The sequence below is a fragment of the Grammomys surdaster genome, unplaced genomic scaffold (genome assembly GCF_004785775.1).
Source record: "Grammomys surdaster isolate TR1022 unplaced genomic scaffold, NIH_TR_1.0 126036, whole genome shotgun sequence".
Classification (NCBI taxonomy): domain Eukaryota; kingdom Metazoa; phylum Chordata; class Mammalia; order Rodentia; family Muridae; genus Grammomys; species Grammomys surdaster.
The window spans coordinates 4913485-4936663 of NW_021620849.1; the positions used below are offsets into that span (position 1 = coordinate 4913485).

The 23179-nt window shown below is 41.4% G+C and overlaps 1 protein-coding gene across 1 annotated transcript in view; it reads left to right on the forward strand.

Annotated features, from left to right (window-relative positions):
• Adamtsl3 (ADAMTS like 3) overlaps window positions 1-20486 on the forward strand; it is a 284359-nt gene extending 263873 nt beyond the window's left edge. Inside the window, exons 24-30 of the mRNA XM_028754834.1 lie at window positions 608-790; window positions 3087-3203; window positions 7178-7361; window positions 8808-9012; window positions 13676-13773; window positions 17679-17890; window positions 18442-20486. Coding sequence (XP_028610667.1) covers window positions 608-790; window positions 3087-3203; window positions 7178-7361; window positions 8808-9012; window positions 13676-13773; window positions 17679-17890; window positions 18442-18548 — 1106 coding nt within the window. The 3' untranslated portion in view covers window positions 18549-20486. The remainder of the gene's footprint in view (window positions 1-607; window positions 791-3086; window positions 3204-7177; window positions 7362-8807; window positions 9013-13675; window positions 13774-17678; window positions 17891-18441) is intronic.
• Window positions 20487-23179: the final 2693 nt, after the last annotated feature.

Here is a 23179-nt window from a genome sequence, read left to right on the forward strand (position 1 = left end):
TAAGACTCATCAAAATGTTGATGAAGGAATTTTTTTCAACTCTTACATCTTCCTCCGCATCCAGGCTCCTGTGTTATTCCTTGAATCCTCTGACTCACTGACCCAGGCTCAAAACTCACCACTTCTTCTTGTTCTCTAAAATTACACTTTTTAATAAAGCTCATAAATGAAGAAAATCTTTTTCTCCAGGGAGATAAACACACACACACACACACACACACACACACACACATATATTTTTTCCAAAGTCTTCCTGGTAACAGTCCATCAGTAGTAATTCTCAGCTTCACCAACTCCTTCTTTTTAACAATTTTTCCAGTGATTTGTCCAACTTCAAAGTCACCTCCATTCCCAGACTAAAGCAATCCCACTGGCTTCTATTCCCTAACGTGATACATGATCAGATGAGGTGCCTCATGGACCAAAGCCTTTGCTGTACCACAATTCCTCATACACATGCCATAAAAACGGAACCAACCATTTCCTATTATCTATGACATGCCCACTTCCTGACTTGTGCTCCAAACACTAAATGGTATTTGTCTCATAGTTCTGCAGCCCTGATCTTAAAGGAATTGCCTTTGTCATCTTTGTTTTTGTTCCAAAGGTGTCCCTCAGCCTAATGTAACTTGGTTGAAGAGAGGAGGATCTCTGAGTGACAATGTTTCCTTGCTTTTCAATGGATCCCTGTTGTTGCAGAATGCTTCCCTCGAAAATGAAGGAACCTACATTTGCACAGCCACCAATGCTCTTGGGAAAGCAGTGGCAACCTCTGGGCTCCGCTTGCTGGGTGAGTGTCCATCCTAATTGTTCCCAATGTGTCCTGCAATGCATGAAAAGCAGGGCCCAGATTTGTCGACACTAGAGACAAAGTGCGAATGGCGCTGGCATTTCAAAGTTCTAACCCACCCATCACTACCTACTTAAAGTCATTTCTAACACCTACCACACCAGTTCTTTCCTCAGAAGTGAGTGACCCCAAAGCCACTCTTCTGCTTAAGTGACATGCAATTTTCTGCTCAGAATTAGGATTTTTTATATCCTGCCTCTATTTCTGCTTAACTCTCAACCTTGATTGTGTATGGGTATTGTGCTGAGGTCTGTTATAGCCAAGATGACTGTGAAACACCCATGCATGCACACACACCCGAACAAACATGCAGACTTTCCATCTATCTATCTATCTATCTATCTATCTATCTATCTTGCTCGCTTCTTTCTTTCTTTCTTTCTTTCTTTCTTTCTTTCTTTCTTTCTTTCTTGCCTTCAGGCATATTTTTCTCTCTCATTGCAAGAAACATCCTTTACTGCTTCTCTTACAAACACCAACCACCTTAATCCAGAAGGTCCCTGGAAGGCCTACCTACTACTTGAATACTTTGCTAAATTAAAAAAAAAAAGAAAAAAAGAGAAACTCTGATCTCTATTTAATACCTGTCAGATCCTGACACATAATGTTTTCCAACAGTTCCTTCCTTCACATCTAGTTCCTTAACCGAAATTATAGGCCCCTCAGAGGTAGGAAGCATCTGATATTTCCATTGCATTGCTGAGGAAACAACACAGTATGGAGTATGGCAGTCAACCAAGTATAGAATAACTTTATAATGTTATGATGGGGGAGGCCACGCCAGAGTTCCTCAACGCCTCAACCCCAGTGGCAAACACAGGATGTTAGACTGCTTTCTTTTCCCTCCTGGGTGTGATATTTGGAGTTCATCAGTTCTTTTCAACAAAATGAGCTGCAAGATTCAACCAGTGACACCCCTGTTTCCTCCAGAGCTTGGAATCAGTTGAGAATAAACCACAGAAGTCAATGATGGACACTGGAGTTCATTTATCATCTCTCTTTCTCCAGCACCTAACCCATGTGTGAGTGTTACATATGCTGGTTAGTGAATTCACCTGGACTACAGGAGGGTCCAGCATGAGATTTAAGAGTCGTATGACAGAGCTTTCTTCATGGCCTTCTCTGTTAACAGTTAGGAGGCCTAGATATACAAAAAGATGCAGGTGCCCCAACTGGAAGCCAGAGTGGCTGTCATACAACACTGGCACTTATTTATGATTTGGGATTTGCAGATAGTATGTTGCTAGGTAGCCAAAGCTGAATCCAAACTCTTTAACCTACTGCCACAGCCTCCCAAGAGCTGGGACAATAGGTGTGGACCACTATTCTCTGCCCAGAGTGAATGTTGGCCTCCATTAACTCTCCTGGCATTTACAATAATACAAAGTGGAACACAATTATTTGTGTTTTAATTTTGGAAGCTGGAAAGTAACAAAGGAATTTAGATTAAGGTCAAAATGTGTAGCATCCTTTGTCTGTTCTGTTCCTGGTGTTCTTCTGATCCTGCAGGGTGGATGGGAAGCAGGGCAACCTTTATCTTTTCAATGAACCTCTGCAGGTACCTGAAGGCTTCAAAATTGAAAGCTCTGGCAGCTCATCAAAGTTTTCCAGTACTGGAATGAACTCTTCATGTTCCTTCCAAAGTCCCTCAGCTAATTTCTCTTTCCTACTTATACCAAGACCTGCACCTTCCTCTTTTCAAGAATCCCACTGAGCCAAGCAGCTCTCAGTGCTAGCCACTTATCTGAGGGATCAATTACTAGCTTCTCTCCACTATCCTGCAACCCTGAAGCTCAAACTTTACAACCTTCCTAAAATCCCTTTCTCATCACCAGATGCGTCCCTCTGTGGACCATAGCTCTCATTCTCCTATTCCAGAGTTCCAATCTGCTTCCTCCAGTTCCTTTTCTAATAATGATGGATGTATTTTTTTCTCTCTTGCAAGAAAAGCTGACCTGATAAGCATGCAGAAATGCCACACTTTAGCAAAGTAGGTGACTCTAAATACCCTTACCATCTCACTCCGCCACTCCACCATGCACACACACACACACACACACACACACACACACACACACAGCAGCTGCTTCCCAGACCTGTGTAAAGGCATCCATGAACACACAACACTCTAATAGGAAAAGTTCATTTCTTCATAGTTGTCTTTAAGAACACTCAAACTGGAGTGAGAATTTAATGGCTTTTGATTGGTAAGATGTGCTACACATTGTTTCCTCAGAACGAAGAGAACCGGGCAGTAAGACTGCATTTCCTAAGACACAGAAAAAGCGAGTTCTCCAGGCACCCAAAAACAGAGCAAACAGCAACAACTCAACAGGAAAGCCCCTGCCTCAAGGTCTGGAAGTCTGACTTTTTACATATTTCCTTTCTGAGCCATGTACTTTTCTGTTGGTGACCTCTATGCTTTTGTTTTGGAACCTATACCTGGGCATTTACTCAGGTTTCTTACTTGATCCTCAGTCTTCGGTAGTTCAACTTACTCCTCTCACAATGGGACAGGTTTTTTTTTAAAGAGGCAGCTCATGGAGCTCATATCCCTAATATACATCATTATTTGTGATGATGGAGATAATGATTTTCCAGTTTCAAGACTGTCATCACCTAAATAAATCAACGGGAGCAAGTTTTTCAAGAGTTGTGGGATCAGATCTTTCAGTTTTCTGTCCACACACAGATTTCCCATACATACCAACTTGTTATGCATTAATACATGATTGAAAGAACATCACCAGGTGTTGCAAGCTTGAAAACCTCTTCAGAAGACAAAGAGAATAAGGTAGAGATAAGAAAATCAGGAAGGATAATTAGGAAAACTGGTGATGATCTCGGCTACTTGTCACTCAAAAGTAGGTTGGGATGGCTGAGGACAAACCAAAACTACTTTCAGGCCACATATTTTTATTATGTAAAACAGTAAGATCTATGTCATTTGGGGATTTGAAATGTTGAGGATCTTCTCGAAGCTGTACACTATGTCATATAAGTATGTAGGGCATCTAGAAGGTGTTTCTCATCTCCCTGAGATGCAAGGGAGAGGTTAGGGGGAATGATATTAAGTCATCTGTTAACACTGCACCACGTGTTCCTGATGACACCACTACTTAAGATACTCATGTCTTTCTTCCTTTTAGATGTAATGCTACCATTATTACACGGTCAAATGTTTATTCATTGGACATTCAGTGATATGTGCTGAGTGCTTGTTTCTCCTAGGACTGGGGATGACTTAGTCTTTGAGAAGCTTGCAGTCTAAGAGGGAGCACTCATGTGAACAGTTCTGAGGCAGTGGAGCGGGTATCATGAGAAAAACTGCTGAAGAAGAGCCCAAGCTCCCTCTGGAAATGTCACTCAGGTTTTTGTGTATACAATGACATTTGTTCTGGGAAGAGAAAGAAGGACCCTCCCGTAAGATAAACTGGAATGGGAGAAGACATTTAGATGTTGTATTGCCATGGGCAAAAAGATCACAAGAACCCCTGCAACTAATTAAATAGTAGATATTCATGAGGCCAGTGCTACTGTAAGGATAAGCCTTGATGTAGACAACACTTGGCTTATTGGGACTATTTTACATCGTTTTAGCACCTTGTACCCAGGCTCAGAGACTATCTATGTACAAGTGTATATAAACACTTAAATGTGCACGCTGCAGAGTGTGCCAGCCCTTCAGTGACTAATTGGGCTAGCATTTTATAGAGAATTATGTGTTAGGTTAACCATTGTCACTTCAATGATTGTATTTGGCATACCCTGTCCTAATGTTGGACAGGACAGTGTGTAAGGATTTGGCCTTCTGGTAGGAAAGATGAACAGGAAACAAGTAAGCAAATAAGTGTGTGTATTTCTTTGTAGCTAGGCGCTACAAGTAAAATGATCACAGCAACGGGGTGTATAATGTTTGGCGGTGACTGTTTGGAGACGGTAGTCAGGACAGGCCTTCTGGGGATGTCTAGACTTAACAGATGAGATGGAGTCCTGGGTGCAGTAGGGTGATGAAGGAGTATTCCCAGAGAGAGTACTCACCATGGATAGATTGACAGGAGATGAAAGGAAGGACACCAACAAAGTCCGACGTGGTGAACCGAAGAGTTAACTTACAGGAGTGTGGGGAGGGCTACGTGCAGAGGTAGAAATGCCTCAAAGGCAGCCTCAGCACTGGAAACCCACACCAGCATGGTGACAGAGATGACAGCTGGAACCTTGGAGCTCACTGCAGGACTTTCAGGCAGCCCAACAGGTCTGAGTGTCTCTTCAGGCAGCTGGACCGATGCGAGTCTCCTCAGCAGACCTTATTGTTTACATAGCCTTTGGGAAAGAGGGGCCTTACGCATCTGGTTGTTTTCATAGACATAAGTTCCTTTAGAAGTTCCTGGGTCTCACTGAGCCTTGGAAGAAAGTGCTACACAGGGGGGAGACAATAGGAGATGCAGAACAAAACCAGGAGATTCAAGTTCATGCCTACTAGAATAGCCAAAAACATGGACTCAATTCCAGCCAGCAATATTTCAGTGAAAGCTGCCATATGGTGTTGAACAGAGACCACACTGGAAAACTGTTTGGCACTTTCTAGTTAAACACATACCCATCCTTGGCCCAACAAATTCTACTCACAGGTTATTCATCCAAACAGGATGAAAACATGCTCACAGACACACACGCATGCACACACACACACACACACACCACACACACACACACACCACACACACACACACACATGCACGGTTTATACATGGATGTTCAGTCTTATTCACAATAGCTGTTGACAGCAGAATGAAAGACAGTGGTGTACTCAAAAGCTCTATACGATTCAATAGTAAAAGAAGATACAGTATTGATATTCCCAACAATATGAGTGAATCCCGAAAATGATGCTCTAAGCAAAAGAAGACAAATACAGAAGCCCAGAAGGAAGTGAAGCTAATGCGTACTGATAGTTAAAACTCTTGTGGTTGCCTGGGAGGGGAAGGGGCTGACTGGAAGCTGGCAAATGAAAGCTTTGATGGTGTTAAAAATATTCTGCACCTTCCTGTGGATCATAGTTAAAGGGGTTCAACAATTGAGAAGCTCATAAAATTGAGATCTAAGCACTGCATTGCACACAAATTATACTTTAATAAAAGCCCAGTGTTTTAAAAGAAAGGCACATGCGTCCTGCTGCACTGAGACCTGGAGTTAGACATGTGTGGGTTCCAGTCTCACTGACACAAAGCAGACACTGGGTAACTTACTTTGTTACATTCAATCTTTCTGTCTCTGTAAATAAAAATAAAAATAACAGCTTTATAACAGAACATGGAAGAGTCAATAAAAAATAATCCTTATTTTTAAAGTGTCTAACCCAGCACCCATTCACTCTGGAGAGTCTCAGTAAACAGCCATCTTGAAGAAAAACTGTTTTTAAGTAAACTATAATTCTGAAACGACAACTAGAGGTTCCATTTATGGTTCTGCCTGCAAATGATGCCATTTGCAATTTAAGGTAAAAACCTCAAAATTCAGAATGAAAACCAATAAGTTAAACCCTTCTGTCCTGTGAGAGGTTGTGTGGACACAGCTGGTAGCTATCAATTATTCATGATTATTGCAGAGAAATTTGGTGTTTTCTGTAGCCATCCACAAACCTGTCATCATGGTGTCCTACCTCATCTTTTACCGGGTGTCGGCAGGGAAGAGTAATACAAAAGCTGCAATTCCTGGGGCTGCCTGGCTTCTGCTTCTCTAAAGGAGGCCCCCACTCTTACCTTTCCAGATGTCTCCAGAGTGAATTATTCATGCAGTTTTAGGATGGATGTGATTTTTGGGTTAAGAATTAATGAAAAAGTAAGGATGGAACTCAAATGCATCTCACCTTACTGCTTAATCCCTGGTCCCTGGTCCTCCTGCTAAATCATCTTCCATTTTTCTGCCTGACCTGTTTTTGGAAAATGGACTGCATTAGGGCATCCCCTGGAGAGGCCTTCCTCCATGTCCTGCTGGCTCTGCTTAAAGAATGTTGGAGAAGGTCTGGCTGCTCCATGCCTCCTCCCTTTCTCTTGGGTTTTTCTGGTAGATCTAGCTGACCTATGACGGCTGTTCCCCAGGCTGTGCTCCAAGGATCCTATTCTGGCCACCATTTCTGGTTAACGAGTACAATAGTTACTGGAGAGAAAGTCAGCATCACACTGTGCTTTCTCTCCTTGTGCTACTTAAAATGTAGGCAGGTAGCTAACCATAGAACAATTCCCAATAGTCTTCAGCCCTGCTCCCTCCAGCACATAATCCTTTCTTATTTGGGGTTATTGGTGACATTTCCTTTCCTTTCTGCAGAGCATTTTTGGAAACCTGGTAACTGGACACACTGTTCTGCCACTTGTGGTCCCTTGGGAGTCCAGCTTCAGAGGCCCCAGTGTGTGATGGCCAGTGGGCGGGAAGTGAGTGAAGCCCTGTGCGGTCCTTACAGGAAGCCGCTGGCTGGATTTCAGTCCTGTAACATCCGGGATTGCCCAGCAAGGTATGTGTGTGTAGTCACTTTCTTAACAGTACACTAGTTTTTGCTGGTTTTGAAAAGTACAGTAGGGGCTGGTGAAATGACTCAGTGGTTAAGAGCACCAGCTTTTCTTCTAGAAGACCCAGGTTTGATTTTCAGAACCTACACGGCAGCTCACAAACCATCTGAAAGTTCATCCTCAGGGAATCTGATACCCTCTTCTGGTCTCTGCATGTATCATGCACACACTTGGTAAACAGACATCCATGCAAGCAAAACACCCAGACACATAAAATAATATAAAATCTTAAATTGTAAAAAAGACATAGTAATTTGGATTGTTTAATAGCTCAGTAGCTGTACTTAGAGAAAGTGTCAGAAAATGATCCAGCAGCACATAGCCTAGCAGAAAACTGACCAGAGCTTGCAAGCGCTCTCTCTCTCTCTCTCTCTCTCTCTCTCTCACACACACACACACACACACACACACACACACACACACACACACAAAAATGAACAAAGAGGTATTTTTGTATTTTTTAGTTCAGATCTGTGAAGCAGGAATGATGCTTCAGCCCTAATTTTCTGATTAAAAAAATGGAGAGTCGGAGAGCTGGAGATCTGGCTCAGCACTGAAGAGACTTGTAGCTCTTCCAGAGAACCTCATCGCAGTGCCCAGCATCTCCATCCGTGGCCTCCCTCCCAGCTGCCTGTAACTCCTGCTCCACCTGCTCTCAGTGCCCAGCACCCATGTCCATGGGCTCACAACCTAAGACTCCAGCTCCAGTAGATCCAACACACCCTCACATCTCAGTGAGCATCTGTATACCCATAGCTCACACTCATATGCAAAGGCCCTGGGTTCAATCCCCAACAGTGCTACACACACACACACACACACTCAGAGAGAGACAGAGAGAGAGAGAGAGAGAGAGAGAGAGAGAGAGAGAGAGAGAGAGAGAGAGAGAGAAATGATAGTTTTTTTTAATAGGAGAATCTTCTTGTTACACAGTTCCATTTCCCATACCAAAGTACACACAGCAGGTGGCTGTCCATGCCGCAAGAGTGTGAGAAGCAGAGTCACTGCGCCAGTCTCTGTCACAGATGCTTTGAGGCATAGCTGCCATATCTTTTAGTAACTACTGTCATTTCTAAGTGGAGCATGTCACACGAAGTGTCACCCTTCAGAAAGCACAAATCTTATGACAGAGTCCACAGGGAACCTAATCCTTTGGAGTACACAGTGACAACTCTCTATTAAACCTTGTGCGTGGCACACTCATCATTGCATTGGTTCTATCTACCTAGTGACACTGCTGTTCCTGAGGAGAGTGGAGGAGGAAGACTGGAAGTCACCTATGTTGTTACCCTGTCCTGGAGAGACATGTGACTCTCTGACACCACCGTAGTGTTAGGATCAACACATCCGCCTTACCGTCCTTACTAAAGTCTTGTAATCTTTGTTCCTAGGTGGTTTACAAGCGTGTGGTCAGAGTGTTCTGTGTCTTGTGGTGAAGGATTTCACAGTCGGCAAGTGATGTGCCAGCAGACAAAAGCCAATGGGACTGTACAGGCGGTGTCCCCAAGGGCATGTGCTCCTAAAGACAGGCCCCTAGGGAGAAAACCATGTTCCATCCGTCCGTGTGTTCGACAGGCCATTGACCCAGGAAACCAGGTAACCTTATGGTTGGCTGTGTTCTCTGTAATCAGCAATCTGTTACTAATGAAATTTAAAATTGTTTTAGAATATCTAACTTAGAGTATGTGTTCAATATTCCAATGAGACATATATGTTTGTACCACGTGGTTGAGTTTGATCGGCTGTACCGTATGAGGTAATCCCGGCACAGAAGACAAAGACTGCTGGTCCACTTACATACGAATCCAATCAATCTCATGGAGCAGTGAGTAGAACATTCAGTAGCTGAATGGCTGGAGGATAGGATATAATCTTAAAGAGTACAAAGTTGAATAAGATAAATACGTTCTGGTAGGCCACTATGCAAATAAGTATTTACACCTAACAATGCTGTATTGGATACTTTAATACTGTTAATGGGCCACATTTTTTCCCTTTTATTGAAAATAGATTTCCCTCATACAATATATCCTGATTACAGTTTCCTCTCCATCTACACCTCCAAGTTCCTTGCCACTTCCCCTCTCATCCGGATCTACCTCATTTCTGTCTCTCATTAGAAAACAAAATGCTTCTAGGGTATAATAATATAATACATAAAATCTAATGAGATAAAACTCATGTGTCGGAATAGGATAAAACAAACAAACAGAAGGAGCAGTGTCCAAGGAAAGACACGAAAACAGATACAGTCTCAGAGACACACTTGTTCACACACTCAGAAATCTCATAAAAACAAAACAAAAACAAGCAAAAAACCTGGAAGCCATAATATATACAACAAAGGATCTGTAAGGTAAAAAGAAAAAATAAATAATTAAAATAAAAAATAAAATGAGAAGAGGCACAAAACCTTGACATGGTATTATGAGGCTATGAATCTCCAAAGATTACAGCAAGTTCATTTTCTGTTGGCCATTCACTGATGGGCATGCAACCTAGCCTTCAGAGTAGTATGTTTCTCCAGTGAGACTCCCTAGGAGAAAACTAAATATTCCATTGTTGTCAACTGGAGATATTTTCTGGGTTGGGAGAAGGGGGCATGTGTCCACTTCCTTCAGCTCTGAGACCTCATCTGTATAGACCCATGCAAGCCCTGTGCATGCTGCCTCTCCGTCTCTGTGCGTTTGTGTGTGCATCAGTCGTGTTAATTTAGAGGGCTTTGTTTGCTTGGTGTTCTCCACCCACTCTGGCTCTTTCTGTCTCCTCTTCCACAGGGGCCCCTGAGCCCTGAGGAGAGATTTGATAGAGACATCCTGTTTAGGGCTGTGTTCTAAAACCTCTGAATTTTCATAATGTCTGGCTGTTAATCTCTGTATTTGTCCCCAGCTGCTATAAGAGGACATTTCTCTGAAGATGGCTGAGCAAGGCACTGATCTATTAGCATAAAAGGACAGAAGGATGGCAAATTTCAAGTTAATCTGTGGTAAAAAGCCAGCTAGGCTACCTAGAAAAACACTGTCTTTAAAATATATATACACAAAGAAAAGTACCTAGGAATTTTGTTTCAATGTATAGAATTTTATAAAGAAACATATAGCATACTTAGGGCTGGAGAAGTAGCTCAGAGGTTAAGAGCATTGGCTGCTCTTCTTAAGGACAAAGGTTTGATTCCCAGCATACACATAATGACTCACAACCATTGATAACTCCAGTTCTGAGTGATCTGATGTCTTCTAGCCTCCATGAGCATCAGGCACACAAGTGGTGCATGTGTGTGTGTGCGCGCGCACACACACACACGTAAGCAAAGCACTCACATACATAAAATATTAAAAGATATCATAGTATTATTAAAATGAATAACTGAAAAGTTGAACAAATAGAAGACCTATTATTTTGCTGAATACAAATATCGGCATATAAAGACCCAGAAATGAATTTATGTATGGAAGACAATCTTAGTTAAAATGACATAAACTTTCTTTGGAATTTATTATAATTCTGACCTTTATTCTGAGAACAAATAAAGACAAAAATCTTTCAGGAAGATAAACTATGGGAGGTAGGGTGAGCCTCATCCTGTGCCAACCAGGATGCAAATTTGTTTGGAGCAGCTGTGTACCATCAGAGCAGGAGTAGACATGGGATCTGGAGTGTAACTACAGCATTGGGCCAGGTAATTCATCCGTGACTTTGAAGTTCAAGGGCAGTAAACCAGAAAAAGAAAATTTGTTTTGAAGGAACTAGAAAGCATAAAACTTCAAAGTTTTTCAAAGACTTTAAAGAAAATCTAAAGAAATAGGAAGAGTTCTTGCATTCGTGGATGGCATGATATTGCTAATACCAACACTCTCCTAATTTGTCTAAAGACTCGCAACAGTCTTTATAAACTGGTAAGATGAATCTAATCTAAAATCTATATGGAACTAAAAATAACCCGTAATATCAAAAACAAATCTTCTGAAATAGAATCAGTTAGAGGACCCAAAGTTTAGATGTTAAAACTTTCTACAAGATAGTGCGCTTCTAACACAGAACAGGCGTTTATATCCTAGAAACTGAACAGAATCCAAAACGAAACAATTGGATTCTTGGTAAGAGTGACATAGTTATCTACTAAAGAAAGCAGTATTACTTTGTGATAGTTGACCTCAGTTGCCAACTTGCTTGGCTATGAAAGGCCATGGGTTCTTGCAGATGTATCTGTGAGGAAGTTTCCAGAAATTAACTGAAGAGATGCATCTTCTTCTGGACATAGGCAACATCATCCTATGGGCTAAGGTCACAGAATGGTTACAAAAGGAAAAGGGAGAAAGCTGGTTGAGCTCACACATCCCTCCTGCTTCCTGAGAGGTCACCCCATTCCTGCTGCCATTCATTCTTGTCACCTGCCTTTCCTATCCTGAACCATCTTCTGAACCATGAGCCAAATTAAGCCTTTCCTTGCTTAGGTTGTTTCCTGTCAGTGGTTGGTGTCACCAATAACCATAGAAACGATACCCTTTGACAAATGCTGCAGGGCAACTGGGCACCCACAGAAAAGCATGAAGTCACGCTCCCTGCTTACAGGAAATACTGACACCACAAAATTCATCAGAGACATTTAAGAGTCAATGCTATAAAATGTAGGGGGGAAAAATAGACACAATTCCTCACACTGTAGGAAATCGCATTTTACATAGAACACCAACCAACTACATAGACAAAACAAGAGTGAATAACTTGAATCATATCAAAACTAAAGCATCTATGCTACAATGGGTTACCATCAAGACACTAACAGATAACCCATAGGATGGGAATAATATTTACCTGACACATCTCTGAAAAGGAACTTATGTCTAAAATACATCTTAAAAGCCACGACTCAATAGTTAAAACGCACACACAATCTAATTAAAGCATGAATGAGGGGTTTAAATAGACATCTCTTGACTAAAGGCAGTAAACGGTCAAGGAGGACATCAAAAGATACTCACTGTTAGTTATTAAAGAAATGAAAACTTAAAACCATAATGATACACCACTTTACAGTAGTTTCTGCAGCACTGGCTTTAAAACAGATAGTCTAATATGAAAACGCATAACTGTATCCTGTAGGACTGTAGGTGCGATAGGAAGTGGTGCAGCCCCATTGCAAAACAATCCACAGGTTCTTAGGGAGTTGACCGTGAACTTGAGGACCCAACAGCATTGCTGCTAGGTGTGTATCCACGAACATTGAAAACACCACACGAACATTTACCAATGAATGTGATGACCTAACTACTCATGATAACCAAACAGAGGAAACAACACAGGTAACAGTAACACCACTGCCAACACGATGAAGCAAGTGCAGAGATACCTGAGCTCTGGCACATTCGTACAAGTACTATGAAAAGAAATGTGGGACTGGCACATTCTACAGCATGGACAGACCTTGAGAGTCTCAGGACAGACACAGGACTCCACTGTTGTGTCTAGCATAGGTAAATCTGTTGAACAAAAGGCAGCTTTGTGACCGCCCAGGCCTGGGAGTGGAGGGGTGACTGCAGAGAACTGTTGGGTCTCTGTGAAGGATGATGATAATGTTCCATACTTGGCTGTGGTGTGGCAAATCTGAAAGCCGTTACAATGTGTGTTTTAAATAGTTGATAATTACATAGCAAGTGAACTGAAACCCAATGAAATACAGCTATGAGATTAAAAGATTGTATGAAAGAAATGGATTAAGTAAGGGAAGAGAAATAAGCAAAATCAGAGCATACACTTAGAACATACTCTATGCACTTCTGCCCTGCCTGGGAGCTCCTTGTAATAAAAATGTAAAAGACTTTTCTTTGCATAATATGATTATGAGAAAAATTAATAGGTATTATGGCTGTGCAAAACTCCAAGGGCTGCAAATCAGACTTGAATTGCTTCTCCTGTTGCTGAACTTGCCTTAGCACAGGTGACTCCATCTTTCCTCATAGCAGAAAGACCAAAGTTGGCCTTCATTTATTGTTTTAAATATATCCATTTCCATACTTAAGCCCAATAATTCAGAGTTGATCCCATCCTTCTCCCTTCTTCCTGAGCTTCAGGGAATAAAGAATTGGGGAGAAGGGTAGGTCTGTCTGCAGAGCTATGATCCACCTCTTCTAATTCACCGTGAGGACAACTGGTCCCTGTAACTTGTCCTTGGCTGATTCACCTCAGCACAGATCCCAGTACACATGGTGTACCTGAGCAATCAGGGCACTTGAGACACTGTTCTGTGTTTCTGTTCTAGTGTCCTGGACGTTGCCTGGGCCATGCCACGAGGATGCAGCACCATCACACTGCTTGTGCCCACAATGGCTCCAACTCTGACTGTGAGGACAGAAGGAGGTACTGACCCCACCCCAGTACAGCATGCACCTCCCCTGGAAACTTCAGGGAACAGAACTACCTGAAATAGAGTGATTCATAGTTTCTCTCACTCCTCATAATTGAAAATTCCTATTCAATTATGACTTATTTAGTGCCATCCTCAATAGTATACATTATGCTGAAATATAGCCAATAAATACTATTTATAATCACAGTTATTTGGATGTTAAACAGAAAGATAAAATACTGTAAAGGGGGAAAATGTAGCACCCAAAATAGAATTTTAAACACATGTATTTATTTATATATGTATACTTATATATAAATATATATTATGAATATATTATATGCAATATATTTATAATTTATAATTTATATAAATATATTTATATATAAATAAGAATGATTTATTCCTATTAGAAGCTGTGTTGATTTGGATATTAGCATAATGATTTAGCAGAGAATAAAAATAAATATTTTAGCTTTAAAGGGGGCTGTTTGTTTTTCTTTTGTAGGGAAGTCTGAGTGGATAGGTGGTAGAGTAGGGCTTGACTCATGAGAGCATCTGGATGGCCAGCCTCCCTCTGCTGTCTGGCTCTGCTACCTTAGACGACAATATCTCAGCCATCGGCAAGTGTGAGGAAACTTGCAAGTTATACAACACAAGGAAATTTTCTTTCCATCATTCTTTTATTCTGTGGCCTTCGAATACCTAAGTGCCTCAGTCTGCAAGTGGAATATTATCATCTATGTAAACTTCAACTTAAATTATAATTAGTGAGCCTAGTGTCAGTACCTGAACAGTCCTGGTCATAGAGGACACCCTGTTTCTAATTCTTTCTTACTGCTTCACATACTGAATCCTGCTGAAGAAAGTAGAATGACCTGGACTATTGGCTTGGTTACTGTTCTGAGCCTTCAGTAAGGTTTGGCAGTGTAGAGTCAGCAGTATTTCCTATTCCCACAAGGCGATTTCAAGCCAGAACCATTCTCCTCAAATGGAAAATGTTTGGAGCAGCTGCCCTCATTCTCAGCAGACAACGTAGTTTCCTACTTTACTGAGAAGATAGAGACCACACACAAACGTGCACCTCCCAGATGTTTTCCTTTGCAGTCATAAAGACATCTTTACAACACAAGAGCTTATATGGATGGTGCCTTTTATTTTAACATAATATACTTATTTTTCTGATGCTTGATTTTTTATTTAAGAAAAGATTACAAACATGTATCTTAGCACACCTTGACTCTATTCTATTTAAGTATGATATTTAATATTCTGCTAACTCTTTGAAGGTATATTGCTTTAGTTTTTTTTTTTTTGCTTTTAAAAACAGATGCTGCAGTAAACATCTTAGAATGTATGTGTCTTTATGCTCAGAGAGTTTCATTTTTATGAAGTAAACATTTAGAAATCAAAGTGAACTCATAAGCGTGTACACTTAGCTATTATCAAATTACCATCAAACTATGTAAACAATATGAGAATTATCTGCGTTTTTCATTGACATTTGATAGGTTTTTAATCTTTCAATTTTTAATCAATACGATAAAGTTGTTTTGTGTAGCATTTTATATGCATTTTGACCCCTTGTAGCCTTTTTTGTGAATCCACTTTCCTTTTATTTTTCATCCCACCCTCCATCACCCTGACCAAAGCACCATCAGCTCTTACCTGGTCTAGCAGCACAGTCATCCTGTTAGTCTCCCTCTCCATCCTGCTTTGACCAGCCCAGTCTCCATGCTACCTATCGATGGAGTTGTCCAAATGCAGACCTAGTCAACTACTGCTGATGGAGAAGGCTCACCAAAACCTTTGATGTAGGCTACATGCTCAAATCAACTTCCTCCTTCTTCACTGCATTCCTGCATTCTCTCCTCTCTCTCTCTCTCTCTCTCTCTCTCTCTCTCTCTCTCTCTCTCTCTTTCATATATATGGAATATATATGATATATTAAATTATATCATCCTTATAGTCCTTGGATAAACCTTACAATTTCAATCAAAAGCACCAAAACCAAGAGGCAGAAAAATGTAAAAGAAGGAAAAGGAGGCATGGAAGTTCTGACTCTGATCAGTTTGGATCTTACACGAAGGAGGATATGGAAGTAAAATGGAAGCGTAGATTTGATTTAAATAGTAAACAGAAATTCCCAAGAGCTCTGCTTGTACATGAGGTGTCACGTGCCTTCTGCTTGTATGGTTTTATCTGCCATATGGGCTGACCTGTGTCATAACCTGCAGCTCTTCAGGTTATGATGTTACTTTGCCTCATGTCTGGTGGTTTGTGAAGGGACTGAGTTGGTTAGTAGAGAGTGCTGCTGAGGGGACTTTCTCTGAAGTTTTATAACCTTGTTTTCCCTGCAGACGTCTGCTGGATTGGTATGTTTGCTATCAATTTAAGGTGGCCTTAAATATCCCTTCAAAATGCTTAAAGAGGATCAGTAGGCTGAAGGAGAGACACCCCAGAGGCCATAACAGGGTCTCAGTAGATGTAAGATGGTGTTTTATAAGAAATCACATTGAGGACTGGGATAGAGTCAGTGGAGGGTGAACTGTTGACTCCTAGGAAGGCCCAGGATGTGTGGGCTCTGTTGAGCAGCATTGTAGAAGGCCTGGGAACTGTCGGAGTAGAAGTAGCCCAGGCTCATCTAGAAGAAACATGAGGACCTACAGGATCCAAGGAAATGCTGGGGACACAGAAAAGTCCTCAAAACAATGATTTCCAACCTTTTCTAGGAGTCAGAATATCCTGGGAAATTTTTTCTGATTTTTCTGGCAGCCTATATCTTTGTAAAGCCATCCACTTCTGTCTATTCCTGACTAATAGCCAGGCTTGGGCTCCATTGATAGCCCTTAGAATTGATCTGGCTGGTGGCACAAGGATTATTTGAAGCAGAGATAGAGTGAGAAATGGAAGCAAGCTAGGTAGACTATTCACTTCAGGATCTCTGCTGCTGTCATATGTTTGTAAACACGAAGCCCAACTGTATTTATAGTGTTGTCGTCTGTACAAGGTCCATCTGACTTGGATGTCCCCACTCCAAGTCATTTTGTCCCTGCTCTGAAAACAGATGCCCCACGGCATTGTCTTCAGTCTCCAAGAGCTCCCTGTTGGTTTAACAGCTCCCTGGGCCTCTCATCCTTAAGAAAGGACTTGTCTTCAACCAAGAGGAAACACTTGAATTACTTAAGTCTCTTTAGATTGGAAACAGCAAAAGCCAACTTTAAAGAGTTTCTGCAGAGAGGGCAAAGCCTTATTAATAAGATAGGTCACTTAAAACTTGAATATGTGTTCAATTGGTTTTCTGTAGGTATCTGACCTCTGCAGTAGGAGGGAGGCCAGGGAGCACTCAATCTGCACTGTTCGTCACCTGTGTGACTCAACTTTGGGGGATTATGATTTATATACTGGGGAAAACAAAAGAAATTAACAGGACAATCCTCCCTGGCTCATCTTTTTAAACCTTATAACCAATTTGGTAGGATAGCATTGTTTCCTAGTTAAACCCTTTGATGGTGTCTCCGCCTACTGGCAAATCCAAGTATTGCGTCCCACTCTGTGTAACACTCTTCTTCACAAGTCAGGTTGTCACAAGTTTCTCCATTTTCTTACTCTTCCAATGATATTTCAACATCCCTTAGAAGAGATACTGAGTAAACTGTAAATTAGTTACAGTAATGACCAGAGAGTCGAATGGGTTCATAGTACAGTACTTTCAGGGCTTATGAACAGCAACATAAGGCTTCTGAATGGTGTTGAAGTGGCTTATCGTGTTTAGGCAAACGACAGATAGATAGATAGATAGGTAGATAGATAGATAGATAGATAGATAGATAGATAGATAGATAGATAGATAGATAGATAGATAGATGTATAGATGTATAGATATATAGATATATCTTTTTTTTTTTCATTTCAGACCTGCCTTTAGAAGGAACTGCACCTCGGGGCCCTGTGAGGCATGTTGGCGTGTGGGTCCCTGGAAGCCCTGTACAGCAGTCTGTGGCAGGGGGTTCCAGTCTCGCAAAGTTGACTGCATTCACACAGGGAGCTGCAAACCGGTGGCTGACAGATACTGTGTGCAGATGAAACCAGCTTCCTGGAGGCACTGTCTTGGGCCTTCCTGTGATAGTACGTACCCCTCTCAGGTATCACCAGCTCCCCAGAAGTCTGGTCAAAACCGGGACACTAATGTGCCTTTCTCGTCCAGGGGTGGGGTTGTGGGCAGCAACATTGATTCTTGAAGTAGTAGCAGCCACTCCACACACATTTTTCTTTGAAGTCTCCTCTGCTAAGACTGAGCTAGTGGGCTCGTATAAGTGAACAAATGTCCTAAAATTACATAGTGAATGTAACTGCGTGTTACTTTTCTATGGGATAAGTATGAGACATTCATAAATTTTCCAAGGGGCCCAAGACCCTACAAAAAGGAACCTTTGCCCTCAGCACTGAGAGAAGTAGCATGGCTCAGAGGAGCAGTGACCACAGGAATGCTCAGGGCACTACGGGAAGCCAGTTGGCCATGTGGAGAAATGAACCCACCGTGCATCTGACATCTGAACAGAGCTGTAGCTCCAGGCATGCCTCATTTCTTGCTCATGCGCTAATGAACCCATGCTATGGATTCTTCTCTCTCTCTCTCTCTCTCTCTCTCTCTCTCTCTCTCTCTCTCTCTCTTTCAGGAAGCTGCACAGACACAACTCACTACTGTATGTTCGTAAAGCACCTTAACCTGTGCTCTCTGGCCCTCTACAAACAAAGGTGCTGCCAGTCATGTCAAGAAGGATAAAGCTCTGGCAAGGTGTGAGGCTGCTGTGGTGAGGAGCGAAAGCTAAAGAGGCTCTTTCCCCATGTCCCTGGTTCAAAACTGCATACTCTTAAAATCTGGAGATACTATGATCAAGTGGAGGTTACCGCAGAAACAGTACCTGATACAGTTTTATAAGGTTAACTTTTCAGCGGCTGTTTTTTAATTCCAGTTCCTGTAGAGGATATAGTCTAGGACTAACATAAATGCATCAGCAGCTCTCGGAACCTCATCACAAACACACCATCAGCTGCTGTGCTTCATAGACCAGGAATGAGAGGTCCATCCTGAAGACTGCAACTGAAGACTTGTCTCAAGTTGTTAGGGTTTCAGCACATGGATGTGGCATTTATGTTTTAAAGGCTCTGGCCAGTAGCCTTTCAGATGTTGAGACTAACGGCGTATCTATAGACCCTTGTGTTTATTATGTGAAGAGGAGACAACCTCCCTGGACAACTTATAACACCAGCCGAGCCAAGGAGTCTCCACTGATGACATATTGTCTTCACTCTTAAATTGTCTATGGAAGAAAACGCAGTAGGTACAGCTGCCACTTTCATAACTACAGAAACCTATCTGTGACCAAATGAGGCATCTTGGAAATCAAAGAGGAAAAGCTAACCTTTTCTACTGATCTTGAAGTATATTCAAAGCTTTCTTCTAAGAGCTGTGAATGAAACTTTAAGCACTATTTTCTTGCACACAATCAGAGATCAAAGCCTTACTAGATGTAATTTATGCATACGATAATATTCCTGGGGATTTTTATTTTGTAAAGTTTATAAGAGAATAATCTAAATAAGAAATGTAATAGTTGACAGAATTGTTTATGGTAAATGATTATTTTAATTTGAGCCAACTTTTGTCAATAAATCCAAAGTCAATTAGAATTATGGTGGAAATAATCAATTTTGGGGTTAGGAACTAGAGTTGGGATTTGGGCTGTGCTTTGAGGAAGAAGGGTTGAATTCATCTTGGACTAGCACTAGGATTCAGTTAGGTGAGACAGGAAGGTACATTAGGGCTAAGACCAGGGCTGCCTTTAAGGTTAGGGGCTGCAGTTTAGACCTGGGTCTCTTGGAGCAAGGCTGCTTGCTGTTCATGACATTGGAGTAACTTTTTGCTCCTGGGGAAGGGTCAGGCTAGCATTCAATTTCAACTCCTACAACTGATCTGGCTATGGGGACCTTTCCATGATAGTTTACCAGCTGTAGCTTTAGATGCTACACAACCCCAAATAAGTGGTCCTGTTTCTTTACTCTGTGTCCCAGCTGCTTGTACACATATTGCCCACAGCCTCCTAGCACGCAACCTTTCCTGAGGCAGGTTGTGTTGGACCTACCTCCTGACTGACATGTGAACGGCACATTGTGGCTTTGGATTTGTTTGTAGAGAGGCTTGCTGAGCCTCTCTGCCATCTTCTGAGCACAGGTCTCTCTCACATTCCAACTTCAGCCTCACCGACACTGGGATGAACACTACTGTAGGTGGAGGGTTTGGTGGTCTGGAACGGACAGAGGAGAGGAAAGAGCACACCAGCCCTTGAGAAATTAGTCAGCAATCACATTCGATTGTTGAGCTTATTAAATTAAAAGAAAGATCATCTGTAAAATACTCCTTGTACATATTTATTATATGACTCCAAGGTGCAATATTTTATTTTGTACAGTATATAGTAAAGACATGGGACATTTATTTTTCATACTAACAAAATTTCTTATTAAACTGCTTCACCTTTGTATTTAACATTAAAAATAACCTATTTTTTCCGTTGTTATCGTACTTTCGTCTTGTTAACATTCAAATGGCATTCCTGTGTACTGTATTTTACTACTGTTTTTTTTTTTAATAACATGAGAGATAATGTTTTCCTTTGATGAACCTTAATTCAAAAATAAATTCACTTTTAGTATCTAGTAGCATTCTTGGTGGCTTCTCTGTGTTCGTGCTTTTGCTAGATGTTGGAGTGACTTCTCGCCTGTCCCCTTGTTAGTCTTGTAGCTCCCTAAGTTGTGTTGCTATCCCAGATTGTCCTTTGCATATCTTTCAGAAGGTGAGACCACAAAAATCCACTCTGATTCTTTATATCTTAGTGAATCATGCCTTTAAAAATATTTTGACAATAGCCAAAGTAAGTAGACGCCTGGGACAGATAACCGACAGGCACAGAAGTAGATCCAGCATCCACAGGGAGCAGAATATACTAATTCCCCTTGACCTATATATTTGAAATAATTATTTTAGGTTCACTGTAAATTTGAGCAGAAAGTACAGATTTTAGTATACGCCTTGTCTCAAAGCATAAGTAAACTTCCCCTGTTAGCAAATCCCCCTCTACATTTCTGTATTTTCTGTAACTCATGAATCTATGTGGATGCACCACAACTGAAATTCTGTAGTTTCTATTAGGGTTTGTCTTTGGCACTCCACATTTTGTTGATCTTGGCAAATGTAGAACGTGTGTCCATTTTATTATTCTAAAAATCTCTCTTCTTTAATTCTATTTTTCCCACTTTAATTTTTGTGAAAGATGCCTATTCTGTATGTGTCTGGCTTTGTTTCTTGCATGTATATGTTCATGCATTTCATACCCAGTACTAGTTTGGATTATTTTTGAAAGATCACTCGATGTTTTTGTGTGAGTCTATGTGCAAGTCCAGTATTCTGTTTCATGGATCTATTGTCTGTTCTTGTATCAGTGCCACATTGTTATCATTTTGGTAAGTCTTGAGGTTGGTCAGCGTCAGTCCTCCAATTTTGTTCTTCTCCCTTTATGTTGTTTTGACTAGTAAGGGTCTTTGACCTCTCCATAGTAATATTCAAATCATTGTTTCAGTATCTATGGGGGTGTCTCTGCAAACACCATGGCCAGCAGTGTTGATCTTATTCATGTGAGGCAAGACAGAAGGTCAATTCATTATGACTCAGTAGCAGATGTTGGTTCAAACTTAAAAAGTTTGAACATGGCACAATTTGGAGAAAGGTTTCCTGGTGATAATTAACTCAAAAAAAATGTACAACAAAGTTTAAGACATGATTATTGATACACTTTGTTAAATTCGTGTGACCTCTTCCATAAAGATGAATCCTATAGATTGACCGCGTATGACATGTTAAAGATCTGCGGAAGAGTCTGGTGTGGTCTCAGTCATACAGACAGTGGAAAGGTCACCAGGCTATAAACCACATCTGTTCCCATTTGTAAAGTACACAAGACATCTCCCATGAAGATGGCCTCTAGAAATTAACAAGGAAAGATAAGGATCTGGGGAGGATACACTGCAGATTGACTGAGACAAACATAAGAGTCTTGGGGAGCCAGGTGTGGCCTGGACATACAGATGACATAGAGGCCACCAGGCTATTGACCACCTCCTTTCCCAGAGACAACCCTGCATGTTTAAAATTCCTAGTTTCCCTAATGCTGTGAGCGCATGAACTTAGTATCTCCTACAATCCATAAAATAACTTGCTAAGATTTGGATGGAGATTATATTGAAGCTACATATTAAGTTAAAAACTGTCATCTTGATATTATTGTGTCCTCTTATTAGTTAATAGAGAACATCTCTATTCAAACGTTCTTTTGTCGGAGATCTGTAGGCTTTCTTTCATAAATCTCGAACACATTTTTCAACTTATGTTACTTAATTTTGAGTGATTATAATGTAGATAGAATTGCTTTTAAAGTTCAGATTGCACCTGCTTCTTGCTTGCATGGTTTTTGAACAAATGTATAAGGGAAAAAGAACTATCTTCTCTCGCTTAGCTCAATCCCTGTTCTCATTGCACACAAGTTTAGCACCTCTTTAAGGTGGCTCTCCCCCAACATTCTATAGTTTCCCTTTCACATCTCTTCTGCCTGGCCCTCTGCGGTAGTTTGAACGTGCGTGGCCCAGGGAATGGCACTATTTGGAGATGTGGCCTTGTTGGAGTAGGTTTGGCCTTGTTGAAAGAAGTGTGTCTCTGTGGGTGTGGGGTTTAAGACTCTCATCCTAGCCTGGAAACCAGTCTTCTCATAGTGGCCTTCAGAAGAAGAGGTAGAACTCTCAGCTCCTCCTGCATCATGCCTGCCTGGACACTGCCATGCTCCCACCTTGATGATAATAGAGTGAACTTCTGAACCTGTAAGCCAACCCCAATTAAATGTTGTCCTTATAAGAGTTGCCTTGGTCATGGTGTCTGGTCACAGCAGTAAAACTCTAACTAAGACACTCTTTGAAGACTCTTCACCTGAAGACTTCCACAAGACATCAGATTGAGTCTTTCCCTCTATGAACCTGCATAGCACACCCAGTAGTCTTATGCTTTAACTGTTGACCTCAATACCAGGAAGTCCTTTTTAAAGAAGGGACATCACCCTTAGAAGCTGTATCATGACCCTCCTGTAGATGTTTTATCAGGAAGTCCTTTGAAAAAGGTGGGATGGCCCTTTTCTAATAGAAAAAAAGGAAAATGTATTGAGTACACCACAAACACACGATTGACAAGGTCAATAATAGGAGAACTGCCTACCTAAGATGAAAGGCTGTAGCAGCCTCCACGTCAGAGCTGCCCTCAACATGCAACCCCCATCATGCAGCTTCCATCATACAAATGAAGGCAGTTCAATG